The 24,087-nt window shown below is 30.6% G+C and overlaps 4 protein-coding genes and 1 pseudogene across 4 annotated transcripts; 4 read left to right on the forward strand and 1 right to left on the reverse strand.

Moving 5' to 3' along the window:
* Positions 1 to 4,449: 4,449 nt before the first annotated feature.
* Positions 4,450 to 9,078, forward strand: LOC137808137 (uncharacterized). The gene is made up of 3 exons (XM_068609101.1): positions 4,450 to 5,740; positions 7,484 to 7,742; positions 8,377 to 9,078. The coding sequence occupies exons 1-3, from the start codon at positions 4,806 to 4,808 to the stop codon at positions 8,539 to 8,541; spliced, it is 1,359 nt and encodes a 452-aa protein (XP_068465202.1). The 5' UTR covers positions 4,450 to 4,805; the 3' UTR covers positions 8,542 to 9,078.
* A 416-nt stretch (positions 9,079 to 9,494) lies between these two features.
* LOC137808863 (U6 spliceosomal RNA) lies at positions 9,495 to 9,607 on the forward strand (annotated as a pseudogene).
* A 2,223-nt stretch (positions 9,608 to 11,830) lies between these two features.
* On the forward strand, positions 11,831 to 14,631 carry LOC137808138 (putative casein kinase II subunit beta-4). The gene is made up of 5 exons (XM_068609102.1): positions 11,831 to 12,182; positions 12,335 to 12,556; positions 12,830 to 12,939; positions 13,025 to 13,190; positions 14,107 to 14,631. Exons 1-5 carry the CDS (start codon positions 12,026 to 12,028, stop codon positions 14,235 to 14,237), a joined length of 786 nt encoding a protein of 261 aa, XP_068465203.1. The 5' UTR covers positions 11,831 to 12,025; the 3' UTR covers positions 14,238 to 14,631.
* Positions 14,632 to 17,261: 2,630 nt separating this feature from the next.
* LOC137808139 (large ribosomal subunit protein eL43) lies at positions 17,262 to 18,396 on the reverse strand. The gene is made up of 5 exons (XM_068609103.1): positions 18,278 to 18,396; positions 18,133 to 18,172; positions 17,759 to 17,847; positions 17,572 to 17,654; positions 17,262 to 17,492 (listed from the first exon to the last, which is right to left on the reverse strand). Exons 1-5 carry the CDS (start codon positions 18,278 to 18,280, stop codon positions 17,429 to 17,431), a joined length of 279 nt encoding a protein of 92 aa, XP_068465204.1. The 5' UTR covers positions 18,281 to 18,396; the 3' UTR covers positions 17,262 to 17,428.
* A 2,624-nt stretch (positions 18,397 to 21,020) lies between these two features.
* LOC137805670 (FAS1 domain-containing protein SELMODRAFT_448915-like) lies at positions 21,021 to 21,734 on the forward strand. The gene has a single exon (XM_068605609.1). The coding sequence runs from the start codon at positions 21,021 to 21,023 to the stop codon at positions 21,732 to 21,734; it is 714 nt and encodes a 237-aa protein (XP_068461710.1).
* The last annotated feature ends 2,353 nt before the right edge of the window (positions 21,735 to 24,087 follow it).

The raw sequence follows: 24,087 nt of genomic DNA on the forward strand, positions 1-24,087 counted from the left end.
ATATAAAAATTGGGAAGAAAAAAAGATATTTTGTATTTTCTTATTTGTGTTTACATCATGTATATAAATATATAGTAAATATATAGTAGTGTAGGGAGACCATCTAATTAGACAAGGATTAACTCATCATGAAATTGCTTTTGTCAATTGCTGAATTGCTTTTGTAAATTGCTGAATTTGTTATTGTTAGTGAGTAAATAGCTTTTGTAAATTGCTGAATTTGCTCGGCAGTGAAATCTTATAGGAGGTTTTTATCAGACTCGTTACCAATCTAATTAGACAAAGATTCACTCATCATGAAATTCTATCATTATTAAATTAATTACAATATTGCATACAATAATTACATATAATTTAATAATTTATTATTTCCTTAATATAAGTTTTTACTACTCTTGCACAAAACTTTCTCTAATTGAATATTATAAAAAAAATAATAATAATAAAAAATTACACAATAGCTTACACAACACTGCTTCTCTCCCCCATCACATTATCCCTTTTATCTCACATTTTTCTCTCTTCTATTCCTATTTTTCTTATTTCATACTGTCTTCACATTACTATGCCCGTGCTTATTTCAATAACTTTTACTTAATACTTTCACCAGTGGATTTCACATGAATGAAAAGATTAATTTTGATACTCCAAGAATGTCAGTATTTTAGATCATCTTCTATATAAGATCAAGGTCTAAATTTACTTTTTAAATTTCATTTTACCACATAATATTTAACATCTCTTTACAATTTTCTTTAAAGAGTTTATTTACTTAATTCTTAATATTATTTTCTTTACGTGTTAACACTTGTGTACTCAAGTTATACTATCAATTCCTTTATTTTTATAGAAAAGTTAAACATGTATATAAAAGATGTTCATCAACAATCTAAACATACATGTGTGTTCTTTAACTAGTAGTAGAGATTCATCTCTATTCTATAAAACACACATGCAAACATCATTAAAAGGTATTCAAAAAAGGCAAAAAAAACACTTACTTAAGGACAACTTTTAATTGAAGTACTCTACTCTTGACCAGAATCACTCCCTGGAAGTTCTAATTTAAGAAAATATACACAAATTCTATAAGATTTTAGAAAAAAGTAAGAGCAAATATATTTTTAAAGATATTTTTTAAAATGAAATTTAAATAATTATATCTTTTATTTATAATTTTTTTCAACTTAAATAATAAAATATTTATATTTTATATCTTTAATGGACATGATCCTTACAATTTAGGTCATATTTTAGTTTAAATTTGTTAAGAGTGTTGATATTTTGACACTCTTATTCACCTTACACTACCAATAAAATATTAATATTTATAATAAAAAATTTAAAAAAATTCTTAATAAAAATATAAACAAAATGCAAAATATTAAAATAATTTTTAAAATAAAAAAATTATAAATAATTAAAATATTAATATTTTTTAGAAAAGTAGGGTGAAAAAACATCTAAGTGTAAAAAAAATATTTTTATTTTTTAAATATTGTATTTACACTTGAATTGTACCAGCACCTTTTCTATATAGAATGTCCTCGTCACACTGGGTGTAGAGGATATTTCATGCATTGCGGCTCAGAAATCAAAATTTGTTTTACAATACAATGAATCATTTGAATACACTGAATCATAAAATATTCTCTTACAATATACAGGTTAATTTACCTGAATAGTTTTCTATTTTGTCACTTCAAAATATATGTGTGGTTAAATGTTACACAAGTCAGTCAAATTTATTGAAAAGGCTGACATCAGAGATTGCAGGACCAGATTCAACAGAAAAATTTGACTGCAACAGTAAGACCCAAGAACAACTGAGAGAAAAACAGAAAGGTGTTTGATAGATAAAGAAAAGAAAAAAGAAAGTGGGTATGAAGCTTAAGCATGTGTGTGGTTCAAAAGGTTGAGTATTCTTTTACTCTAAAACCAGGTCAAAGGTAGAAAAAGACAAGGTAATATAAGTTGCTTCCACTTTAAATAAGTAGATAAATGAAAGCAGTGAAGTTTGAAACAGAGATGATGAAAGTAGGAGATAGTCCATGAGTATTTTATTCATATGGTTTTGATTGCAAAAGAAGGTTGTATGAAGATTGACATTGAAAGATGGAAGAAGGGTGAATGGTATTAGGAGATAAGGAGGCAAGGAAGATAAGGACAAAGGGTTTGGGTAATGTAAGGCCATGACTAAGATTTTATTGGCAAATATGGATAAGAACAAAGTAAGGCCACTCAACCTCACCATGGATTGCTGCACAATCATACACATATGGAGATTCCACCCCCTTTTTTAATTCTTGTCACCTCTCACAATATATCTCATTTCTTATACTCTTATCATCATAATTCTTAAGTTACTATAATTAAATCTCTCTGATAGTGATGTGCCACTACTTTTGTCGACATCATAGTTTTATTTTATCAATACTCAAGAACATGCCCACTGTTCCACATCGACAAATTTAAAAGGGTATGCTGTCATTGTCAAATGCCTTCATTCTATCTTTTTTTATTGTTATTAACATTATTTTGTTATTCACACATTTCGAGACCAGACGAAAAGCGTAATCAAAGGAAAAAAATATTTGAATGGGTAATTGGTTTTAGAATGATAAAATACAAAGAATATATTATATTTTCTGCATTTATATAATTTTAAATATGCTTATATTTGTTTTATGAAATTAAGATTCGCAAAAAAAAAATAAAAATTGAGTAAATGAAAAAGAGAGAGGAGGTGGCGTTTACGTAAATATAGGTGAAGCATGTGATTGATTGGTCTGAGGTTCAGAGTTTGGTTGCAATTCAGGATTAGCAATCAAAAGCTGAAACGAAACCAACGTGTACCTGAAACATCGTGCCACGTGGATAGGTTTCTGCACGGTTATCGTTGTTACCTGCTATTACAGTTGCAGTTATCAGATGTTTTATTACATTTCTGCCCTCAATATGCTTGTATTTTACGAATCAACCCTCTTCACTCATTGAAAACAGAGTTTTTTTTATGTAAATTTATAATTATCTATTTTTGTGCTGTATTTCCTTTTTCTTTTAAGTGATTTATTTAAATATTAAAAGTATTTTATGATAAATTTATTTAATTATATCATATATGTACAAAATAAACTTATTTTAGTCAAAAATAACTTTAGGTTAGGAAAATGTTAACCCGTCATCATTAGTTAAGAAATTTAAACGGAGAAGTTTTTTTTATTGGGATGGGTAAAAATACATTCTGCACTAATTATTTTTAATATCCCTGGTTTTTTCACAAAAAAATATTTTTTAATTTCTTGTTAAAATTATGTAGCATTGTGTTTGAATGAAGAATTATTCAAGGAATTTGAAATGTTAGAAAAATAAATTACTTTGATTTAAATTTGTCATATGTTTGGGTAAAACAATTGAAACTTCTTATATATCAATTCTTAATTTAGATAAATTGATTCAATGTCTACTATATTAAAACAATTAAATATATATTTAAAAATTGGTATTTTAATAAACAGAAGTTAATTTTAAATATTTAATGTGAGAAAATAAGCATAAATACGAGAAAAGAGATGGTATTAAAAAATTATAAGTCCTACTTTTTTTTTAATTTTGAGAATCTTCGATTTAAATAAAAAAAATCTTACAAATTTTTAAATTTTCAATTTTTTTGAATGATCTATCTAAATAACATGTTTTGTAAACAAATTAATTATTTGTAAAAACAAAAGAATCTTTATCGAAAACATAAATGCTATTGACTTATCAACATGAAAAATATATAGTAGGATTTTATTGAATAAATAATTTATTAAATGGTTTGCATGAAAAAGTGATGAATGTGTATTGAATATATGGTGAGATAAGTAGAGTATTGAAAAATGAGAACTTCACAAGATAAAAGTGAGTACTGACATCACATAGTTTGACCATTGGTAGCAGATTTGCATGTGAAGTCTCTGTTAACTTAATTCAGTTAATGTTTTCATGTTTTGTTCATGAATTAACCTAACCTAATCCAACTTCAAAAGAAGGATTCATTTAAGAGCCAAGCTAAATATTCAATCATTGTTGTAATACCATGAATTCTTTCCTAATGTTAAAGCATTGGAATTCTAGTAATCATTAAAAATAAACAACATCTGAGACGTTAATTTAATCTTTAAATGAATAAAATATTTATTTTAATTCCTAAATATATATAAAAAATATCTTACCAATACCCTTTATTACTAAGATTGTTTTATTGAATATAATTCCCAAGAACTAATTAAAAATAAATAAGATAACAGTGCATCACATATTTTAAGGGTTTTCTAATAAAATATTATTGTTTATAGTTGCATGCAGAATTAAAAAGAAAAGAAAAATAGTTATAATCATTCCTTATCATTAGCAGTAAAAAACAGGTACTCATAATTTATCCCTTCAACTTGCATTTCAACTTGCATCTGCAATCAAGTTGCAAACTAAGTATTTGTACTTGATGTGGCAGTTTAGAAAATTCAGGCAAAGGCAAGGTCTCTTTTAAATTCACAGGTACCCTTTTCCAAATCCCACTTGCTACATTCCATTGGGTTTGGCATAAGCATTGTTACTCCTGTAACAGACAGAAACTGCAACTTCCTACCTCCCTTTCCTCTTATTCCAACAAATTAAACCAAAGCCACAGACAGCAGCAGCAACCAACTTGCACAGAAGAAAAACAACAACAAAACCATAATCATAATCTCATACACACATACATAGATATTCACACACCACCCAACAAAGCAGTGTCACAGTTCGACTTCCTTTCTGTGTTAATGCATCACCATCACAAGCCCGACCTTCACATCGGAGAAGAGAACTCCCACCTCTCTTCTGAGGATGCTACTTCAATTCCTCTTCCCCAAAACCAAAAACAAACTCAAACCCATTTCCCAATTCAGGTTTCACCTTCCTCTCCTCATCCACCGCCACCAAACTCACCAAACACTCCCTGTCACCATGAACGCTTCTCCAATAACCCATCTGAAACCTCGCCCCGCAAGAGAATACCCGTCATGACCCTCCCTTGCTCTCTCTTTCCTACACCCTTTGGCGCAAAGTTTCCAACTTCGAAGCTTCTCCCTCGCTTCCGTTTCCTCATGTTCCTCCCCCTTCCTTCCCTCTACTTTCTCTTTTCAAACCCTAGCCCTTTGGATTTCTTCTCCGTCATCGCTTGCTCAGCAGCACTGTTGATTTCCATCAATCTGGCACTGTTGCTCTTCACTCGACTGTTCCCCGCCAAATTCTCATCATCGTCTTCTTCTTCCTCCTCCTCCTCTTCTACCCACCCTGTGGTGTGGTCCATTGGGTCGAACCCTAAGCAAGTGAAGAGCACGAGTTGGGGGTGTTGGGTACAAGATTACAGCAATGGGGATGTGTACGAGGGTGAATTCCAGAAGGGGAAGTGTTGGGGAAGTGGGGTTTATCACTATCACATGAGTGGGAGGTATGAGGGGGATTGGGTTGATGGGAAGTATGATGGGTATGGTGTGGAGACATGGGCAAGGGGGAGCAGGTATAGAGGCCAGTATAGGGAAGGTTTGAGGCATGGAATGGGGATCTATAGGTTCTACAGTGGTGATGTGTATGGTGGTGAGTGGTCTAATGGGCAGTGTCATGGGTTTGGAGTCCACACTTGTAATGATGGGAGTCGCTATGTTGGGGAGTTCAAATGGGGTGTCAAACATGGACACGGACAGTACCATTTCAGGTGTGTTTTTGTTTTTCAATTTACAATTTGTTCATATGCTTTAGTTACGATGTTGCAAGATGTCATTCACTTTAGCCCTTCGCGTTTCTAGGAATAATTAGCTTTCTGTATGGATACTATTAAGTCTTCATAGGAGAAGAAAATAAATAAATGGATTAAGTTTCTATGAAGTTAAAACTAGCTTACACGTGTGTTAATTTATAGAATCCCTCTCATTTAATTTCTCTGAGGGCTGAAATTTAGTACATGCAAATACTAATTTTAACATTTAAGATGAATTTAAATTGTACCTTTTATTTTCTTATTTTGCCTGTCTTTTGAAAAGTTTATCCAGACAAGATGTAAACAATAATGTTTTGCAGAGTGAGGGACTATACTTGTTTTTTTTCAGTTATAGAGGTAATTGAAGTGCATGATGCATACAAATTCTAGCATTAAAGTGGGGGTTTACTTTTACTCTATTTGAAATTTTACATAACGTGTTCAGGTTTAGTGTTCTCGATGTTCAATGCAATGAGACTTTGGTTTTCTTGTTGGAACTTGTTGAACATTTCCAAAACCATGATTTGTTGGGGAACTTCTATCTGCATCTGATTCAAGCCTATTTTATTTTCTTTTGATGAAAACGTTGGTGTTTCCTTGGCCAAAGTTTAGAAATATGTTCATTTGGCCAGGAGAGGAGCATTACATCCAATATGTCAATGCTTCAATTATGACTTCTGAAATTTACCCATATTAGGTCTGCAGATATTTGCGTCTGCCAGTCATTATGATTCTAGGCCCTTTTATATATAAAGTTTCGGTTGAACTATGACCATTCAAATTGTCAACAGCCTGTATTAGACACACGAGTTTTGATTTATGAGGTTGCATTCCCTATCTTATTTTACAGATTTTACACGTATACTGATTTGGATTTACTATGCTCCAAGGTTTGGAACTAATAATGCCAAAGTTTTGTTGCACTGGCTCAGATAAAAGATTTTCTGCCTTCTTTGCTTTTACACTGTAGTTCAATCAGTTGTTTCAATTTCTGTCAGAAGCCAAATGGGTTGCTCTGGTTTCTCACTAACCACAAGTCAACAATTTAATCAAATGTTTTGTATACTTTTTCAACTCATTAGGATCAAAGCACAGCCTGCTTGTAAGCATGTGTCAGTAGATAAAAGTTTTCTGCGCCACTTTTCTTGTAGACAATTGCCTGCTTATTGATGATCTCCTTGATGATTATGAATTTTCTACCTGTCCTTGCTGATGTCAGTTAATCAAGTATATTATGTCTCGACCAATTTTACGTGCAATATACACATCCTGCTAAAACATACTTGAGAAGTGATATGGAATACTGACTCTGTTACTCTGTAGCGATGTAATTGCACTTGAAATATTTATCAGTTACTATATCAGTATATGAGAATGTAATTATGTAACTCTGACTCTGTCTAACTTCTTTAACCTTGCAACATTAATAATTGAAACTCACTATTGAATTTGATCCACGTTTCCAGAACTGTATAATTTCCCTATTCTTAACCACTTCTCATTTTTTAACATGTATCAAAGAACAATCTTATTGGAAGGTGGTACAAGGCTGTGATTGTCATTAATTCTGTGGTATCTTTAGTTCACTGCATATATTGAATGCATTACAATAGAACAATTGCAATGGGAAGGCTTGGTTGACTCAACAAATACGAAAAATATCTTTTAAATGTGTCTTTACACTTATTTTGTGTACTGCAGAAATGGGGACATGTACGCTGGTGAATATTTTGCTGACAAGATGCATGGTTTTGGAGTGTATCAATTTCAGAATGGTCATCGGTATGAGGGGGCATGGCATGAAGGAAGAAGACAAGGACTGGGAATGTACACTTTCCGAAATGGGGAAACACAGTGTGGTCACTGGCAGAATGGGATTCTTGATGATCCTAAAGGACATAATAATCCTACTGGTTCTCCATGTGATGTGGACCATGCCAAGGTTTCCAATGCAGTACAGGTAATGTTACATTTTGCACTTATAATAAATTAATATGTATATAGTAAGTTGTACCAAGAACACTGTAGATTGGAAAAGAAAGGGAATAAGGGATGGGAGTAGTTATTCTTTTATTAGGAAAAGGGTAAAACTAAAAACAATGATATAAATGTAATTAACTTCCTTTCTAATGTGTAAGCATAGACACAATATGATGACAAACCATCCACAAATTTCTAATATTCCACTCTCCAAAATAGTAGAGTATTCTTCTTTGAAGCTTCATCTTCTTCTATCCTTTTAGCCATGGATCTAATGGTTGGATCGTTTGTCATCACAATCACAATGTATGAAAAAGAAAATACACTTGATTACATACTTTTAAATTACTAAAAGAAAAAGTAAACATTGAATGATTTTTATTGTATTTTCAATATAATAAATATTATATTTTTGGCTCTATGCTCAAATTAGAAAACCTGTATAACCTCATAATGTTTTGCTTCTCATAATATAGTTTCTTTCCTTGTTTCTTCCTGGTTGTTATTATGAAGAATAATCAAATAACAAAATCAGGAAGAAACCTGAATTTTCCCTAACTTCATCAACTTGGTGGTCCTTAAATCATGGTATTCACTTCTCTCGTTCGGTGCAGGATGCTCATTCTGCTGCTGAGAAAGCTTACAGCATGGTAAAGGTAGATGACAGGATGAATAAGGTAATCGCAGCAGCTAATAAAGCAGCCAACGCAGGCAGAGTTGCAGCTGTAAAAGCTGTGCAAAATAGGATGCACCATAACAATAATAGTGATGATAAATGAGAATAATCATTTCCTCAATCTTGTGATGATAGAAAGCTTCAGTGTCATCCTCCATCATAGGTTTGCATACACACTATTATTAGATGAGAAAGCAAAGCAAGCAGAACGAATTAAGGAAGGAGAATCATAAACATGTCCAAATAATGGGATCTTCTCTGAAACTTGATTACTAAGTTATAATGTTCTTCCCCTCCCCACTGGAGAGATGTTTCCATTTCTTATATCGTGGTACAGGTGCGAGGTGTGCCTGCTTGGAACCACTTTCGGTAATTGAACTCAATGGCAGATTGTGGAGCAAGTATGGTCCTCACTTTTGATGTCTGGTTTTATGTGTATAAGAGTAAGAAAAATAGATTATAAAGCTTTAATATGCAAGGCAAAAGTGCCAAAAACATGTAGCGTAGGATTTGCATGCTGGCTATTTGCAGTAAACATGATAGTGTATCTATCCATGTGGGTGCATTTAAAAGTTGCCCACCAACTAGTGCTGTATGTGTTTGGTGAAGAGTTAAAGCTTTAGAAAACTGAATTTCGTTATCGTGCATCAAACAACCATGTATAAATTATATCTGAAAATAGAAAAAAGTGATTAAAGGTGAATGTCTATTAAATGAAAGAATTGTATCTTGTAGAATGATGGCGACATCATAGCAATTTTCTACAGAAAGATAGATGCCACTGGTGTCAAAAAGGCTGGTTCATATCAGCCACTAGGCTGGCTATTCAGTATTTTGTTCAGTACAATGTTATTAAGAGAAATATTAGAAATGCATTTTATTAAAACTCTCTTTATCTTATTTTTATGTCTAAATATGATTTTAATTTCCATAGATATGTTTAAATTTAGTCCTAGTTGTAAGAAAATTGTTAGTTTAATCTTCAAAAGTAAAAGAAAAATATCTCTACTTTGTAATTATATAACATCTTGAGTTAACAATCAATCTAAAGTAAGTGTCCCTTCGTGGACATCCGATAAAATTGGAACGATACAGAGAAGATTAGCATGGCCCTGCGCAAGGATGACAGTAAGTATAACGAGAGAAGATGAGAAGAGAATAATCTTTTTGTAAACGTGATGCAGCAAGATTTTAATCTCTTTTAAGAGAGATGTTTTTTATGTAAACATTAATGTAGATTTTAAGATATTAATGTATTTTTTTAGTACTATCAAACAATTAGAAAATAATATTAATATAAAAGTAAAAATTATATTATACATATTTGTAATTAGATAATAATGGAAAAAGTTTTAAATTATATACGTATATACTATTTTTTTAATAATATTTTTCATTGCCATTTGTAAGATTCGGAAAGGCGCCGTTGCACATTCACATACTCAGTTCCTTGTATGTACTTTAAACAAATAGTTTAGCTTCATATTAAGCTATTTTAAAAATAATGATCCAAATTTTCTAAAATTTTACATATATTAATCTATTACTTAGGCATATATAAAGTAATTTTTAAATAACAAACCACTTTATATTTATCATCACCTACTCTCTTTTACGTGTCACAGTTTGAAATATTTTTGTTTTTATTTAATTTTCATTTTTAAATATTATTTTATTATTATTTATATCCCTATCATTTATTTAATCCTTGATTATTATTATTATATATATATATATTATTATGATATGGAAATAAAATAGTAGAATAAAATTTCTCAGAAATGTTTTATTAAAGTAAATAAATTGTTGTATTTATTAGTTTCTTCAAGATAACTTTAAAAGACACCTAAAAAACAGTGAGAAAGTAGACATGTACACTAAACAATAATATGTTTCTTTATAAGAGTTTTTCACCAAAACTCATTCATTTTTTTTTAATATTATTTTATTAAGGATATTGTTAAAAAAATGTGTTATTTTTAAATTTTAAAAATGACAGAAATATCATTTTTAGAAAAAACTTACAATTAAAATGAACAAAGAGTGATGATTTCTTAAAATGTTTGTCAAATTTATTATTGTAGCTACTTTGACAAATGTTTTAAAAAATAATTTAATTTGCCTAGAGAGTAGCATATAATTTAAATTTCCAATTTTAAAGAGATTTTCTAATAAAGACACACTATATTAATTGCTATGTAATTAATATAATACGTGTTGGTAACATATTATCTATTATTCATTTTCCAACAAATTTTCTCTTCTTCATTAAAATTATTAAAAATTAAAAAATATATTAAAGTTATATTTAATGTCTTTCTTATAATTTTATAAATTTCAATCAACATAGTGTTGCTTAGGAAGACTATATAATAGAATATGTTATTAACAGTTCTTAATTACTATACTTGATAAAAAAAAAGTGTGTTTGAGATTATGAAATAAAATTAAAATAAATTTCACTACTTTTTTATGAATTATGATTGATATTCTTTCATTATTTAGTCATAAAAAATTATTCAATTATTTTTCAAGAAAAAATTCTTTGGATGTTTTCCCGTATAATACAGTATATTTGTCTTTTCTCATGGTTATCAAATAAAAACACGTTATTTTTTATATTTTTAATAGAAAAAGTGTATATATACATATTAATATAATATTAAGATAATCACAATATTGTTATGTGTCAAACCTCCTCATATCAGCAATAATCACCATATTGTAAACATAAATGAATTAATTCGTAGCAGAAAAAAAAATACAGTATTTGATTTTCTTATTAATATGATACTTATCTAAATATATAAATATACTTTTTATATAATATTTATTAAATGCAATATATATATATATATATATTTGAATTGAATATATGATCATAATATATAATTTGACGTCAAACGAATGATAATATAAATTTATAAAAACATCTTAAGTAGGAAATTTTAAATGTATGTCAATAATATATATATATACATATAAAAGATAATATAATGTATATATATACTTTTTAAAAATAATTCATACCCTTAATTATCATTTTAAATATAACCATGTATTTAATTTTTTTTTATCTTTATTGAATTAGTGTGTTAAATATATTAAAAAATTGTTTGAAAAATCGAAAATGACTCTATAATAAAAAGATAAAACAATATCAAATGCAATTAAAAACAAAAGAGATGGTTGAAGTGGGAATAATTAAAAGAGAACTGAAAACATCTACAATAATTAAAACAGCTAATTGAATGCTCAGAAACAGTGATTAATAATAATAATAATAGTAATTTAATTTGACTTGCATTTATATCTGGATTCCTTAATCTCAGAAAAAATAAATAAATATTAGAAAATAATTAATAGTAATTAATAGTAATTAAGTTGGAAGAGGAAGAAGAGTGGTATATAGAAATGAGAATGGGGTTGGTTAGCTTAAAGTGAGAATAAGGATTGTGTTGTGCTGTGTTGTGAAAAATCAAAAACCCTAGCCTTCACCCTTTCACTCTTTTTTCTTTTCATCTTAAGACCATGTTTGGCTAACTTCAATAGCCCCAAGAGGAAGACGAAGAAGAAGAGAAATAGGGATGTACAAAGAAAGAGGAGGTGTTTCCGTCACTGTTTCTGCTTCCAAATCGGAGGATCGGAAGCGAATCAACGACGTTCTCGACAAGCACCTCGAACGATCCTCTCCTTCCACTTCTCGCCCCATCAACGCCACCTCCAAAAATTCCAACCTCCAAGGTTCCTTTTCTTCTTTCACTCCCTTCCAATTTGCTTCACCACATTCTTCTCTTCTCACAGACCAGACTACTGCAGGGAAACTCAATCAATGCCAAAAAATAATGACCTAACATCATAATATTAATTTCTAATTTCATCTGCATTCCCTGCAGCTGAGGAATCTGAAACGGAGAGTGAAGAGTCCGATGTTAGCGGTTCGGATGGAGATGACACCTCTTGGATCTCCTGGTTCTGCAATCTCAGGGGAAACGAGTTCTTTTGCGAGGTTGATGATGATTACATCCAGGATGACTTCAACCTCTGTGGATTGAGCAGTCAAGTGCCCTACTATGATTATGCCCTTGATTTGATTCTCGATGTCGAATCATCCCATGGTCAGTTTTTTGTTACTCTACTGTGCGCTCAGAGTTCTTGTCCTTTCAGATTAATTCGTATTACTATGATTAAGGTTTTAAAGCATGGTTCGCAACGGTGGTTTCGACATCAATGTTAAGATATTCTGGGGTTCCTCTCATCTCAATGAAATTTCCGAAAATATCAACCAAGAATTGCGACAAAAAAAAATTACTACAATTTTAAAACATCATTGAACATTCATTCATGTACCTTTTTTTGTAGTGGTTACATGGTTTGGTTGGAATGTGTAGGTGACATGTTCACGGAAGAACAGAATGAGTTGATTGAATCAGCGGCGGAAATGCTTTACGGTTTGATTCATGCCAGATATGTGTTGACCAGCAAAGGAATGGCTGCCATGGTAAGATTTATTGGTTGGTTTTCACTCTTTTAATTGTCAATCATCCAGGGGATTAGCTTGGTCAGTGACGTTGGTTCTTTTGCAGCTTGACAAATACAAGAACTATGATTTTGGTAGATGCCCGAGAGTTTACTGCTCTGGACAGCCCTGCCTTCCAGTTGGCCAGTCAGACATTCCTAGGGCAAGTACTGTAAAAATATACTGCCCTAGGTGTGAAGATCTTTACTATCCTCGCTCCAAGTATCAAGGCAGTATCCTTATATACTTTCTATTAATGTACCTTTTTGTGTGGGACTTGAGCTGATGCAGCAGCTACTTATTATAACTGTGTTCTGAAAATTCTATTTTTATTCTCTTTTGTTGTGCCTCTAATTTCATCCTTGCACGAGTTTCATTTTTGAGTCTGACCATATAAGCAGTTTGTTTGCAAGGATGTGTCCTTTTTGGTTTTGGTTTATTTAAAAATTTACTTGCAATCCATTTTGTGTTTGCTCTTTCCAAAGTAAAAATAATTGCATGTGTGGATCGTAAACTATTTTCTCTATATGATTTAATATATATTAGAATTTCTGGACACACTTTCTGAGAGTATACTTTGATGTCTTGTTGATGTAGTCCGTACTATATTGGTCACTTATGGAATAAGAGAAAGTAATCTTCAGATAACAAGTTTGTTTAACTTTAACCGTTATGAGAACTGGGGGTTCTAGATATTCTAGTACGAGTGATATGATATGTGATGTCTAGTAAATGGCTGGTCATAAAGGAGTTCTATGCCATATTGTCCTGTTTGACAAAAGTTATATTTGCTACTGTACTTCCAGCTGCTGTATGCTTCAAGCATTACGACTGTTTCTGAATACTATGGAGGGCACACTTATGTTTAGAAAATGATGCAGGAAGTTAACAACTTCTGAATTTTAAAATCTTTTGGAGATCAATTTTCTTTAATCTCTCGAAGTTAAGAAGTTTGGACATTCTGATTTTTCAGTGTATTTTGAAATTGCCTGACAATATTTTATTTATTTGTTCCTCTTGCATTTTTTTTTCTGTAAAACTTTTATATTTTAAATTTTGATGTATATATATGAATTTTGGTAGGATTGTATGACACTCTATATAATTGCGGTTCAAATTTTACTCCCAAATTTCCTTGAGTCTGTCTAGACATTGATGGAGCTTATTTTGGAACAACATTTCCACACCTCTTCTTGATGACATATGGACAACTGAAACCACAGAAACCATCACAAGGCTATGTTCCAAGAGTTTTTGGGTTCAAAGTTCATAAGCCATAAAGCTGATGCTCAAACTTTCATGAAAGTAAGAATCTGCCCATGTCTCATTTAACTCTTCCTCCTTTTGGTACTCATGGCTGCCCCCGGTGGATCATAAGCTTTCTGAACCAGTACAATCTAGGCATCTGTTTTAGGAGCGTGTTGTAAAGAAATATGCAGATATGTGAAGCAAGTGCTTAGTTTCAGCTTCCGATTCAATGAGCAAGTGCGTAGGTACTTGATGATACTTTTTTAATGGCCTACAAATTGTATTCTTGCTATTAACTTAAAATTATCTTTGGTTATGTCTCGGATTAGAACTACCCTACTACTTTTACGTCGTTTACCTCATATCTGTAGTCTTTGAATTTGTGGATATGATCCCAATGCATTCATACATTATACTGGTTTTAAAGTTCCCTTGCTTGGATGTTAACCTCGCCTATACAATTCCAACATTAATATTGATTATATGGAAAATATGAATGCACAGCATGTCTGACCTCAAGTCAGTGTGTTGGATTCTGAATATATTTGATTACTAACTGGTGAAACCTCTCATTATGCATTGCCATTTGTGTGCATACAAGAATACTTACTGTTGAAAATTATTCACTGGCGTATTAGTGATGCAGAGAGTTTTTAGGGCAAGGGATAAGTTATTATATCTTTATTGCTTTTTCTTCAACTTTCATTTTGATGAATCCGTCAATTCAGTTCCCTCAACCTGTTTGTTTCACGTTATTCTTGTTCTGATCGTAATAGTTGCGGATCAAACTAGTTATGTTATAGTCGAGACCATTAAGTTACTCGTTTATCGGTTCTATTCAGTTGTCCCAAGACAGTTGATGGTCAAATTGATTGAACTCGCTATGGAGTTGGCTGTTTACGATACCAGTGGTTAAAAAGAATAGCAGTAAATCCCCAAGGAACTTTTTAAAAAATGGTAGGCTGTAAAATTTAGATTTAGTTCTATTTACTGAACGTAAAATGTAAAAGCGATTACAAATCCTTTCGAATTTTGTTCTATTGACAGCAAGTTTATTAAAAAACAAGAAATTTACCAATTACTCAAGGACAAGTAGTTGTGACTTAATAATCTTTTGGGTGGGCATTTACGCCACCTTCAATATGCAATTAACGTTCAAGCTTAGACAATTCTCATATATTATGAAGCTGGGACAATTAGACAATTATGATATATTATTAAGTTTAGATAATTCTCTTAAATGATGTGTCTGATATATTATGAAGCTTAGATAATTTTCTTAAATAGTGTATATCAGACACACTTGTATCACAGCTTAGATAATTTTCTTAAATAGTGTATATCAGAATTTAAGATGTGTCTGATATATTATGAAGCTTAGATAATTTTCTTAAATAGTGTATATCAGACACACTTGTATCACAGCTTAGATAATTTTCTTAAATAGTGTATATCAGACACACTTGTATCACATGTATCTGTAAAATGTTAAATTTAAAAAATATGTTAGATTTCTAACAATTCTATCAATTCTACAATTTTAAAAAAAAAAATATTAATATTTTAAAAATTTAAATTTATATCAGTGTCTATATTACATAAATGATATATTTAAAATACCCTTTTTTAAACGTTTTTTCCTCAACAATCAAAAGATAATTATCATCCACAAATTGTGTGAATATACAATTGCTTGATTATTTCTGGCAATCTTCATTTGGCACGCACGCAGTAAATGTCTCTCTTTTTTCTATATTTTTGCATTGGTTCTGTCTAGGTTAACTTGCTATAAAAGTTTCACTTTGTTAGATTTTTGTCTTCGTGTGGTCACCTATGTGAAGAATTGGTTACATAACTTTTAAAACTGTAGAGGCAACATTTGAAAAACAGAGAAGCCATCTCAAAACCTTCTGTTAATATCTCAAAAATAACGTATAATGCCTCTAAATTAGTTCCAAATTGCCCAATTGTTGTGTGTACGATAACTAGAAAAAGTCTATTTATAACTTGAAAAATCTATGCACGCCTAATAATCATGGAGCTCACACTAAGCTTTGAGCCCTTCGACATGTTCAAGTTATTCTCTGAGGCTAGATCATCTCAGAGAATGGTTAAAAAATAATTAATACTGCAAAGAATTAACATTTGACATTTGGAAAAGAACACAAAATTGTTTAAAAGATGAAAGTCACATATTTTGCAAAATTTCTGAAACATAAACAACAAGAGACAGTACAGAATAGAATACCAAAATTAAAATTGGCATGCCAACCTTATGATAAAAACATTTTAACACCATTAAAAAGTAAAATCAACCATTATATATTTGGATAATTTTCATTAACTCCTTAAGAACAATTAAAAAGTGGCTTCTTATTGAATTAAAAAATAACTTTTAAAGAGACAAAAATAAAATAAGATAAAAACTAAACGAAAATTATTTCCATTTTATACTTAAACTAATTTTAGTTTATAAAATATAAATTACAGTTTTTCTTATTTTTCCCTGGAGAACTCATTCAAATAAATCCAAAACAAATGGGTTCTAATACACTTGTCTATTTGATAAATCACAATACATATCAAATTGCCAGTCACGCATATAAAGGCGTTCGATCACTTTAATTCTTAAATTTCCAATTTTTACATAATAATTTGCTTAATTAAAGGCTTATTAAACAATTTGAGTCGTTAATCGTTAATGACCGTATAAAAAATCCTTAAAGTAATCCGGACAACAAGAAACAAGAATTCAAGTGTTCGACCTATCCATTTAACTACTTAAAACTTCCTTCAAAATAAACTTTCTACAATTAACATCTAAGAATCCAACTTCTCTCCAAATAAATTCGGTTCACTTGACACATTTTTAAAACAAAAATTCTATGAAAACTGGTCCAACAGAATTTCAATTTAAAAACCTAATAGCTTTATACAAAAATTTATTTTCAATGATCGGTATACACCAAAAACGATCAGGAGTAAAGCATTGGTGAGCTCCAACAACAAAAATCTTAAAAATAAAATACTTGAGAATGTAGATTCAGAGACTATAGTTGCAACGATAAAAAGAAACTATAAGCAAAATTACTCCGACATAGAGTCCAAAACAACTAAATTCATAAGAGTTAACTCAGATAAAAAAATTAAAAGAGTTTACTTTGACTGTGAACAAAAACTAACAACTTCCAAACAAATCTAATTGATAGCATTAACAACAAGCTTAACTCTCAGTCTGCTCTCTCAACCTCCTGATAGTGCTCCTTACAGTCACGGCACTTGCGGTGCTGCCAAAACAATGAGAACAAAATTAGGTCTCTGGTTTGGAAAATAAAACATTTATGTACAGAGGAAGAAGAGCATTACTTCAAAGTGTAAGCACCCCCTGCTTTCACTTTACCACAGTCCTTGCATCCCCATATTCCCACGGCTTTTCTCTTCACAGCATACTGCCAGAAAAATTAGAACATCAGAATTCAAACATTTTGAAACGCTAGTGTAAACTTAGTGGACACATGATCTAAACATATACAAGAAACCAAGGTTTAGCTACCTTTCCACAAAATTCACAGAAGAACTTGCTGTGTTGACTAACTTCCATCTTCTTAATCTGCTTCCGCAGACTGGCACCATAACGGGTACCTGATAAAAACAAATCGGAAAAATTGCTCAGGAATTAATTAAAGCAAAATAAACATGTTCCTGTGACAGCATTCTTAACAACCTATGTTCGCATAACAATCTTCATTCCAAAACAAAGTGTTTTAGCAAGCAATCGTCACATTATAAAAATACATCAACCAATAAACATTATTCTCAAAACTAAATAAGATTTAAGACAGGAAGCAACAAAATTAAGACTGAACCAACAATCTAATTGCATAAAACATCATGAGATTTGGGTCAAATCGAAGCAATAATACATACCATATTTTCCAACAATGCCAGCCTTCTTTGTTCTCTTAGTCTGCAAAAACAAAATGCGCAGTTTTAACATAAAATGAGGCACAATAATAACAATAGAAAAAAACGTGAGATGCTTGAGAATGGAAAGAGAGGGAAGAGAGAATACCATGTTTTCTGGATCGAAGGCGCTGCAGAGAGGTTTGGGGGCGGTGAACGAATGAATGGAGCAGACGCAGAAACCCTAATCGTCATTTCCCGAAATTTATAGAAAACCACATTGGGTTCGGGTCGGGTCGGTAAATATCCGGTTTATTGGTTCTTATTGAACTCTGATTTATTTACTTACTAGATTTTGCTTTATGTTTTTTAAAAATATTATATAATCTATACCTATTTAGGGATTCTTTATTATAAATGTATTTTCGTAAATAAATTTTTTCTATTTTATGTTTATATTAATATTTTATATTTTATTTTGGCTATTTTATCATTTTAGAATTATTTAAATTTAAAACTAAAAAAATTAATATCAAATTTAAAAAAAATTGTTTATAGTCGATAACATTAGTGATAATTGTAGTAAACAAATATTTAAAATCAAATAAATATTATTATTTAAATATTTATATTAAGAGTGTAGATTTATAATTTGTTTTAATAAATATGAATATATTACAACCATATAAAAAAATAATTTTTTTATAAATAAATTTTAAGACTGATGTTATAGTTTAGTTTTCAAAACTGCTTTTCCAAAACAAAATTTTAGAAAGAACTATATATAAATTATTTAGCTTTTCTTTTGCTAGTAATTGAAAATTTGTGGCTCACCACTTTTTTCTTTCTTCCACTTTCATTATGAGTTTTTGTTACTTTCATTTATTTCACGGTTGTAATTCAAATTTTTATTTTTCTTATGAAAATCAAATAAATCATTATAGTTAGTACTTTTTTTTTTCAATCTTGATGGGAATATGCAAATAAGAAAATAATAAATAAATTTTTTGAAATTTTTAAAATTAAAAAAATTATGTGTTGGAGATCCCACGTCGACTAGAGATTAGAGCCTTTCATTGTATATAAGTGGGTGCAAACCTCAATCATATGAGCCGGTTTTATGGGGTTGAGTTAGGCTTAAAGTCCACTTTCGTAATATGGTATCAGAGTCATTTCGAGCCTATCCTAGCGAGTATTTGTTGGACTTATCAGGCCACCCGCTATTGGGCCGCTATCGGACCACCCATAATATATAGTCTCACGCATGAGTTGGCAGTCTTGATATCTTTCCTGAAGTTGTTGTTGGCTATGTGGAGGGTGGATCTGTAACATTCCATCTGTGAAGATGGATGAATATCTTTTTGAGATACAATTATGAGATATAGGTTAATTAAATATTGTTTGTTTTACTTTTATTTAATTAAATATGGGTAAAACTAGGGATGTTACATGATCTTTTGTTGGTCAAAAGTTGAAGAAATTTGATGAAGATATAGGGTTGATTCAGGATCTCACGATGATATTCATGTTGATATGCTCTATTTGGATGATATCCTTAAATCATATGATTTGTTACAAAAAAATGACTCATTGTCCCTTGAAAATTTTGAACTTTTAAAAGGATTCTTTTATCTCAAATTTGCAACTAATGTAAAAGTCCTAAATTAGTTGTTGTCAAATAGGTTTATCAAGATTTATTCTTGCAAAGTTATTTTGAATCTCTCACGAGTGATGAACAATAGGCTCAAGAGTCAAGTTTGACCATCGTGGCAACAAATATAGTTGAATATACCTCGACTTATATTTTATTAGAATAAAGTCCATTTAGTCCCTTAAGTTATGTGTTGAAAAGATGGATAAGGGTTTTTGACCATGATGGGATTATTTTTTTTGCTTTTTACCAAAAATGGGATCCGTTTTAAAAAAATTACAAATTTAGGCAAGTCGTGCCAATTCGGCACGACTTCATATGCACAAATTGTCCCAATTAGACACGACTCTGCCATGTCATACTGAAGTCGTGCCAACTTGACACGACTTCTGCCCTGTCATACTGAAGTCGTGCCAACTTGACACGACTTCTGCCACGTCATTATTATTATTATTTTTTTATTATTTATATATTGGGTAGTAAGTTATGTAATGTTAAAAATTAATTTGATACATAATTTTGTAAGAGTGTTAGTTTTAAGGAACAAAAAATTGAATAATTGTGTATGGATCATGTTTGAATTGAATGAATAAATACATATTGGCATATAACCATCTATGTATTTTTTTATTTTTTTTTTATGTTGTTGTTCTTGTGATAATGAATTTTATTAATAATAAGTTACAATTATTATATGTATTCTAATTAAGATACATGAGGTTAGGTTGCAAAATAAGTAGTTGTGAATCAAACTCAACGTAATAAGACCTTTATGTAGATTTTGCCACATTTACAAGTCCAGGTTTAATATAATGGCAACAATAACCAAGAAGAGGTTGAATACGATATACAATAAAAAAAAATACATTTATTAACATGTTTGTTATATAATATATTACTGATGTTGTCTGATGTATAAGTTTGCATTTTATTTTTTACAGTAATAAAAGAGACAAAGCCACATATTCCTGCAATGTTTTTTTATCACATTCTAATGTATTAGGAGAATCATGGGAAGGCCAAAGTCATGTGCTAGTTATGAAAAAATTCATTATACATGCTTTGGTTTGAGCTTCCAATCATCCAGAAAGCATGAGGAGCTCAGTAGGTGAACCAGCAACTTTACATGTGCACACAAAAAGTTACCTCTTTTCCTTTCTCAATTCTGAGAATCTACCTAGAATGTCATTTTCATCATAAAACCACCTTCCTAAAAAGAGGAGAGGAACCAAGCCAGCAACATATGAAGAAAACATTCAGCATGACACATAACATGTTCATGGTGATATTCCTCACATTGATATTGATTTTGTCAGCCACCTCAACAGAAATGGTTGCAAGGAATGAAGACCTGGTTGCAGCAACTAGAGAGATGCAAAGGGCCAATTACTTTACCTTTGTGATGCTCATCAACATGTCTCCACCTGATACAAGACTGGTGGGGAATGTGACTTTCTTGATGCCCAACGATCGAATGCTCGCTAACATGGTTTTGCAAGAAGGATCTGTCTCCGATTTCTTGCTCAGGCATTCAATTCCATCACCTCTGCTCTTTGAAGTCTTGGGACAGTTCCCCACTGGAACAACTATTCCTACTTCATTGCCTAATTGCATGCTAAGAGTATCTAACAATGGTAGGAAGAACTATGTTCTAAACAACGTTAAAGTTATCAGTCCAAATTTATGTGTAGCAGGATCCTCAATTCGGTGTCATGGAATTGATGGGATTTTGTCAGAAGTTTGTACATGTGTTCCTTCACTTACATGCGTTAAAAGCACAGAACCTTTATGTAAGGCCTCACCTATTTCACCTTCTTCAGCTCCTACTCCTGCTAGAGACAACCTTAATAATTCTCCAATATTAGCAACACCAAATGTTGGGGCACACAAATCAGGATCTCCCCTTTGCTTTTCTTATGATGTATGCTTGAATCTTGTACCTTTCTTAATATTGTGTCTAGGCATATCTTTTTAATTTTTGAGAATTTAAATGTGTTAATTGAATTTAGAAGGCAAATGATTCATTATTTTTATGTCTTAATTATTTTATTATAGGTTAGAAGACTGAAAATGTTTAATTTTTGTTTAATATTATTAGTAAATTCATTATTTATAAAGAGAGACAATTTTGAAATATATTTTACAGATATTTGTTTTCAACTAAACTATTGAAAGAAAAAATACTTATGCTTTTTTTTTAAATCAACACAAAAGATATAATAAAATTTAAAAACAGAAATTAAATATGTCATAACGTAACTCTTTATAAGATTATTAGAGTATTTAAATGCACCGTAATTAACTTAACTTAATATAGTATTATCTTCTAGTATGTTTATCAAATATATTGGAAATGTTTGTTTTACTATACAACACATCAGTGAACAATACTTTATTTTTAAATAATTTGTTGCATGCTCTTGGAATTAACAAAAATATCATCAGTGTTTTTAAATTTGCAAAAGATAATAATGTGTATTTTGAATTTTATTATAACCATTGTTAGGTTAAAAATCAAGTCTTCTTAAAGGAAAAAAGGAAAAATTAAGGATGGATTGTATGTTTTTCCCACGTTTCAGCATTCAACTAGTTTTTTACCTATTGATACTTCTTTAGTTAGACAATCTACTTTTAATCTTTAGCATTCTACACTTGATCACTCTTTTTTTTTAGGATGTGAAACAATTTAAATTAATGTAAAACATTTTTTTATTATTATCCATGTGCTAAATGTAATATTATATTTTCTATCACCTACAACTTTGTATACCTTCCTTTACAACTTGTCTATATTTATGTTTGGGGATCCTTCTCTGTGTGTGTGCGTCTAAGGGTGCTAAATATTATATTTCATTGATGGATATTTTTTTTATAAATATACTTGGATTTTCTTTCTTCATACTAAATTTCAAGTTACTGCAAATTGTTTGGGTGTGCTTGTTATCATTTGTTGCATCCTTACAATCGTCATAAGCTAGATTTTTGTTCTACTTGCTTTTTGTTTCTAGGTTATAGCTTGCAAAACAAATGATACATATGTTTTACGTCATATTATATTTAACGAACATGTTTCCTTACTCAAATCCATGTCATTTTTTCTGTTCTACCATTCCTATAAATGTTTTGTCTCACTAGTTTTTCTCCTTTAGTTGTCATTAAATATGTATCTCATCCTAATACTATTAATAGATTTATGCCTACTAATTTTACATAGTCCATGTTCTACTATTTTACCTTTTCCATCTACTAATAACAACCTTAATGCTTCTATTAAAACTCTAAATATTGATTTTTTATTTATTAAAACTCTAAATATTGATGATATCAATTCTCATGTTACTTCAAAAGTCACCCACCATTTGGTTATTAGAGGTAAGGCTAGAATTTTTAAACCAAAACTTTATACATTAAATTATTCTTTTGTTCTTTGTGATTCAACATCTATTAAGCAAGCATTATCTTCCCCTAATTGGTATAAAATCATGCAACAAAAATATAATGCTCTCATTAAAAATCTCATTAAAAATCATACCTAGACTCTTGCTCCTCTCTCTTCAGGTGCAACGATGGTAGGTCGTAAATGAGTGTTTAAAAATAAATTTAATGTTGATGAAACTTTTCAAAGGCATAAGACCATATTTATTGTCAATGGATTTAATAAGATATGGTGATTTAGAGGAAATTGCTTACATGTAACAACAACCTGGGTTTGTTTCAGGTAATTGTAATCTTTTTTGTAAGTTACAAAAAATTACCCATGGCCTTAAGCAGACACTACATTCATGCTACTATAAGCTAAGTTACACCTTGTAAGACATGGTTTTCAACTCTACAAAAAGTAACTTGTCTCTCTTTGTCAAATTATAGGAATCATTTGTTCTTTTAGTTATTACTTATGTTGATGATATAATCATCATAGGTACCTCATCTAATGTTATCAATTATCTTATATCAATGCTACATAATTATTTTTCTTTGAAAGATTTAGGGCCTATGCATTACTTTTTTGGTGTTGAAGTTTCTTGGACAAAATATGACAGCATTTATCTATCTCAGTCTCGGTATATTAAGGAACTTTTAGCTCACACAAAAATATTGGATTCCAAGCCTCAACCAACTCCGATAATTTCATCCCTTCGTCTTACTTTACAGTAGGACCTTTACCATACATTTTGATCATGCGACCATAACTTGCTTATGTTGTCAATTAGGTGTGTCAATACAAGCATTGCCCACATGAGCATCATTGGAAGTAGTAAAACGCATCTTGTAATATTTTGTTGGATCCACGGATCATGTTTTTTTCATTTGAAAAAAGTAAACATTTC

Source organism: Phaseolus vulgaris, chromosome 3 (assembly GCF_000499845.2).
Source record: "Phaseolus vulgaris cultivar G19833 chromosome 3, P. vulgaris v2.0, whole genome shotgun sequence".
Taxonomy (NCBI): Eukaryota; Viridiplantae; Streptophyta; class Magnoliopsida; order Fabales; family Fabaceae; genus Phaseolus; species Phaseolus vulgaris.